This window comes from Schistocerca nitens, chromosome 3, assembly GCF_023898315.1.
Source record: "Schistocerca nitens isolate TAMUIC-IGC-003100 chromosome 3, iqSchNite1.1, whole genome shotgun sequence".
NCBI classification, from domain to species: Eukaryota; Metazoa; Arthropoda; class Insecta; order Orthoptera; family Acrididae; genus Schistocerca; species Schistocerca nitens.
The window spans coordinates 517,204,334-517,210,333 of record NC_064616.1 but is presented as its reverse complement, the minus strand read 5'-3'; the positions used below and the strand labels follow the sequence as shown (position 1 = coordinate 517,210,333).

Sequence of the window (6,000 nt, the reverse complement as noted above, 5' to 3'; positions counted from 1 at the left end):
TTGCTCTGACGAGATCAGTATCGTAGACAACGAGAGTGGTTCATTAAATAGGCCCATTTATTCACTACTGCTTAACTTCAGTAATCATTGGTGTGTGAATATTGTTAAGTGATTATTCGTTGTTCTATCGTGGCTTGGTACGATTTCGGCGTAGTGTCTAGGCAGGGTATTGTTCCCATTATTTGGCAGACAGGCTGTCTGCATGGTCAGCGGTTGAGGTGGTTGCAATATTAATTGTACTAAGGCTGATTTCGTGTCCGATTAGTTCACTGCCAGTGTGATTGCGGCGCGGGCTAGATTCTTGTCGTCATCAGAGGCTCCTCTCCAACTGGAATCTTCTGCAATTAGATAGCGTTCTGCAGTCTTAACATCTATTTAAAAATAAGAAACTGTACCTAATTAAAGGTGTGGTGGTCGACTGGTGGCCTAAGTACTTTTCGCAACAGGATACTCTGCAATAACGGCATAGAGACGTTGGTACAGTACGATCCCTTGTAGTTGTTAATCGATCTTGGGTACTGCCAGTCACGGACCAGTACATCACTTCGATAGACAGGGCTTGGTGGACGCGTTCCCTGGCACACGCGCTTACAGCATTTATCGAACCTTGATTTCTTTCTGTGAAAAACATGAAATCTCTCAAGTATCGCGATCCTGCGGAGTCGGAAATGGATCCCATCGCAAGAATCGTCTGTGCACTGCTACAATCAAAGAAAGTCCCAGTTAGTTTGAGCGTGTCCAGCAGTCAATGTTCGGTCGGTCTAAGGTACGCTCGGCGTCTAATGGTACAAACATCGAGAATATGTTGCAACATTAGAGCTATATTCACGTCGTACACCATGTGTGCTCATTATGTTCACTAGATGTTTCAAATGAAACGCTCTCATTTTTACTTTCCGATCTTCGACCACTGCTACCACTTTCCCTTGACGTTTGCGACCATGGGTTCCTATGCAATTCTCAACCTTCCCTAGAAGTCTGTCGCCACTTTCCTGGGACACCCTGTATAAAGGATATAACCGCTTAACCAGCATACAGGCAAAATCTGCAACTCAATGGAAGTTTCCTTGTCTGATCAACAGTGGTGGGGTGAGGGGAAGGGGGGGGGGGGAATTGGGGAGGGGGTGTCGGGGGGCGTGAGCAGCAGTTAGTAGACACACATTCATCCAAGCAGGTGCGTCAGTGGAGAGTGTAACACAGCGTAAACAAGAGACCGGTCCCGTTTGAGGTGAAGGAGTGGCGGGATTGCTCAACGGCAGGTGGGCGGGGCGTGTCGGTGTGCGCTGTAGTTCCCCAGTGCGCCGGCTCGCCTGTGGCCTCCAGTCGCGAGACGAGCGCCCGCGAAACCTCTGCTGGCCTTCAGCAGCTTAGATGGCACAAGGTCACATCACCTTCGCTGTTATTTCCGGTGCGCCAGGCCCCGGAATTCTTCGCCCATAGTGGACGTTCCCAAGGTGATGTCAGTCTAAAATATTGTTTTATTGCGATGGACCAATAGTCCCGTAACGATCCACCACAGGCAGAAAGAGTTGCAGCAGCTAACACAAATCTTACAGTCATGCTTATTGTGTGTGGTTATAATTCAACTTTCGCTGCTTGAGCCAGTGTTGACAGAAAACTTTTTACCGCATGGGTGCCAAACTTTATAGGGACGATGATAGACTGCGCTGCAGGATTTGCGTTGTTAGTAGTGTTAGTGTCATGACTCGCCGTTAGGCTCCGGTACTGGTACGGCAACGTAGGGCTGAACCACAAGCATTAGTGCGCATTACAGTTGATGGCAATCAACATGAGTCTGGACAGGGTGAGCAGGACTCTACTGGTAAAGCTGTTTCATCATAACAGCAGCAACAACGCGGCTGCTCTTCACGAGTATCGACGCATTAAAGGAATACGAAGAGATCCTCTTCCCACTCCGGCGCTGATGATTATGATTCGGAAGTTCGAATTAACTTCAGATCTGGGAACTGCTCCTGGAAAAGGCCGACGGCCAACTGCGCAACAAATTGTTGAAGCAGTAACTACTGCCATAGCTGAGAATGCTGGACGCAATGTCCTATCTTCAAGCAGTGCACGAGCTGTGTCTCGACAACTAAACATTTCATGGTTCACCTTTCGAAAAGAGCTGCAAACAGTTGTCAATTGGTATCTCTAGTGCGACTCCATGCTGACGTGGGTGCGGGTGGTCGTCACATTAAGCAACGTTTGTAACCTGGAACGTAAACATGGTACGCAATTAACAAACGTTAATTTCTATATGAAAATTATGGTGTGTTTCTTTCAATGGTTTATTCGTTTTTTCTCTTCTGCATGCCCTTACAAATTTTTCCACAAAGTTTCATTGTCCTACGATCACTCGTTTTCCAAGGGGACCCACTCAAGAATCAAAAGTTTAAATATAACCACCCTTTATACAACAGAAGTGAAATTTTGACGTTGTGCTGAAAAATATTGTAGTTGGATTATGACGTAATAACTTTGATTTGGGTGTTAGCAAACTGTCACCGAGGCTGACAGATTTGCTATCTTTTGGTTCATGTTTTGTCGGTCACTCTACCCTCGCCTCCCCCCCCCCCCAAAAAAAAAAGAAAAAAATATCAGAGTGGATGCAAGGTACGTCGTCATCCTACCGTACTACCGCCATTATGTTACCTCTGAAGGATGTCAAAAAGGCGTAGCACAAAGGAAATGATTAAGACACATGCAGTTACTTGGGCATTGATGCCTTATTATGAGACAAGAATGACACTGCACTCTTACTGTAGGTTTCTTTCTGTCAAGTGTAGGATGTAACCAATAAACGTATACTATGTATCTCATTGGTGTAGAGGAAGCCGAGACGAAAAATTAGCTATAGGACACTTGTGGTCTATCAAGTCCAGAAATTACTTCAAACTGGCCTACAAAAGCCACCTAACTTACTGTGCACGAACACAGCGCGACGTTTAGTCAAATATGTTCAAATGTGTGTGCAATCTTATGGGACTTAACTGCTAAGGTCATCTGTCCCTAAGCTTACACACTACTTAACCCAAATTATCTTAAGGACAAACACACACACACCCATGCCCGAGGAAGGACTCGAACCTCCGCCGGGATCAGCCGCACAGTCTATGACTGCAGCGCCTGAGACCGCTCGGCTAATCCTGCGCGGCGACGTTTAGTCTCTCGCCCGGTTACGCCACCGGCTTACTCGGTCTTAACCGTCTGAAGGTCATTTCTTTATCTCCATAAAACCGACCTGGAATATTAAACATTCCTTGTTCTTCCATTTAAAAACTGTAAAATGAACATCTGTGTAAGTTACACTTAAACATTAAATTGCACAAAATTAACATTTACATAGTTTTGTTTCTCTGGCGTTCTTACTGTGAGACTATTGTGCTTTTAAAGGTTAAATTTAGATCGAACGGCAAGCGTAATTACTTTTACCACAACATTTACAAAAGCCTTTTCTTCTTTCATCACCCCCTCGGGAAAGTTCAAGTTTTTAATGTTAACGAAACGAAAACATTTCAAATTCTGACCGACTGAATCGGCGGCGTAAAAGGGCGAAAGGGTATTCAAAACCTGTTGCAGCGCATGCGCTGTAGCTTAGATGGCTTCTGTAGGCCAATATGTGGTAGTTTCCCGACGTTATACACCACAAGTGTTCTATATCAAATTGTTCGCCTCGACTTCATCTACAGCACTATGGTACATTGTAAACATTTATCGTTTACACGCATTATGTAATGTCGTCGTACGAGGTGAATAGGAACTAGGGGCGGGGGGGGGGGGGGGGGGGGACGGTAATTTTCGACGGAATTTGTGCTGTTAGTCTGTAACAGATGTGCGAAATTGCCTCCACGTGAAACATTTATATTCTGCGTCGTTGACTATCTTATTCCTTCAAACATTCAGCCCTGGTCCCGAAATGCGTTACATTGGTAAATGTTTGAATTCCAGGAACTACTGGCGCAGCATATACACTGATCAGCCAGAAAATTAAGACCACCTACCTAATAGCTGGTATGTCCACCTCTGTCACCGATAACAGCGGTGATGCGTCCTGGTATAGAAGCCATGAGGCCTTGGGGAAGTCGCTGGAGGGAGTTGCCACCTCATCTGCACACACAAGTCACCTAATTCCCATAAATACCGGGAGCGAGGGCGATGAGCTCTGATGCCACGTTCATGTGTTCGAATGGGTTCAGATCTGGCGAGCTGGGGGGGGGGGGGCAACACATCAGAGTTTCTCGAACCACTCCATCACACTCCTGGCCTTCTGACATGGCACATTATCTTGTTGAAAAATGCCACTGCCATCGGGTACATGGTCATCATGAAGTGGAGTACTTGGTCTGCAACCAGTGTACCATACTCCATCGCAGTCATGGTGGCTTGTACGAACTCCACTGGACCCATGGATTCCCACGTGAATGTTCACCAGAGCATAATGTGGCCACCACCAGCTTGTCTCCGTCCCTCAGTGAAGGTGTCAAAGAGCTGTTCCTCTGGAAGACGACGGATTCGCGCCCTCCGATCGGTATGATAAAAAAGGTATCGGGATATATTATACAATGCAACGCTCTGCCACTGCGCCAACGTCCAGTGCCGATGATCACGCGCCCATTTCAGTCGTAGTTTCTAATGTCGTAGTGTTAACGTTGCCACATGCATGGATCGTCGGTTACGGAGGCCCATCGTTAGGAATGTTCGGTGCACTGTGTGTTCAGACACACCTGTGCTCTGCCCAGTATTAAAATCTGATGTTAGTTCCACCACTGTTCGCCGCCTGTCCACTGTGCCCAGCCTATGACGTCCGACATCTGTAATGATAAGTGACCGTCCAACCTCACACGTCTGGACGTGGTCTCACCTTGGGTTCGCCACATGTTGAAGACAGCCGGCCGAAGTGACCGTGCGGTTCTAGGCGCTGCAATCTGGAACCGCGAGACCTTTACGGTCGCAGGTTCGAATCCTTCCTTGGGCATGGATGTGTGTGGTGTCCTTAGGTTAGCTAGTTTTAACTAGTTCTAAGTTCTAGGGGACTAATGACCTCAGAAGTTGAGTCCCATAGTGCTCAGAGCCATTTTTTTTTTTTTTGTTGAAGACACTCGCCACAGCGCTCCTCGAACACTCGAAAAGTCTTGCAGTTTCCGAAATGCTCGTGTCGAGCCTTCGGGCCATCACAATTTGCCCTCGGTCGAACTCAGATACATCACGCGCCTTCCTCATTCTACACACGGACAGCACGCTCACTGATACTACATGCATCGTGCGTATATCTGACTAGCAGCTATTCCTCCTCAGGTGACGCTGCTCTCAGCCGGACGGGTTTGTATCGATAATAGCGGGTGATCAAAAAGTCAGTATAAATTTCAAAACTGAAAAAATCACGGAATAATGTAGATAGAGAGGTACAAATTGACACACATGCTTGGAGTGATATGGGGTTTTATTAGAACCAAAAAAATACAAAGTTCAAAAAATGTCCGACAATTGACGCTTCATCTGATCAGAATAGCAATAATTAGCATAACAAAGTAAGACAAAGCAAAGATGATGTTCTTTACAGGAAATGCTCAATATGTCCACCATCATTCCTCAACAATAGCTGTAGTTGGGGAATAATGTTGTGAACAGCACTGTAAAGCATGCCCGGAGTTATGGTGAGGCATTGGCGTCGGATGCTGTCTTTCAGCATTCCCTAGAGATGTCGGTCGATCATGACACACTTGCGACTTCAGGTAACCCCAAAGCCAATAATCGCACGGACTGATGTCTGGGGGCCTGGGAGGCCAAGCATGACGAAAGTGGCGGCTGAGCACGCGATCATCACCAAACGATGCGCGCAAGGTATCTTTCACGCGTCTAGCAATATGGGGTGGAGCGCCATCCTGCATAAACACCGTACGTTCCAGCAGGTGTTTATCAGCCAGGCTGGGGATGATGCGGTTCTGTAACATACCGGCGTACCTCTCACCTGTCACGCATTTCCTCGAAGAAAAAAGGCCC

The 6,000-nt window shown here is 46.8% G+C and overlaps 1 protein-coding gene across 1 annotated transcript in view; it reads left to right on the top strand.

The window, feature by feature from the left end:
- The first annotated feature begins 2,210 nt into the window (after positions 1-2,210).
- The window catches only part of LOC126248437 (elongation of very long chain fatty acids protein-like), a 130,814-nt gene continuing 127,024 nt past the window's right edge, over positions 2,211-6,000 (top strand). Inside the window, exon 1 of the mRNA XM_049949415.1 lies at positions 2,211-2,228. Within this exon, the coding sequence (XP_049805372.1) occupies positions 2,226-2,228 (3 nt within the window). The 5' untranslated portion in view covers positions 2,211-2,225. The remainder of the gene's footprint in view (positions 2,229-6,000) is intronic.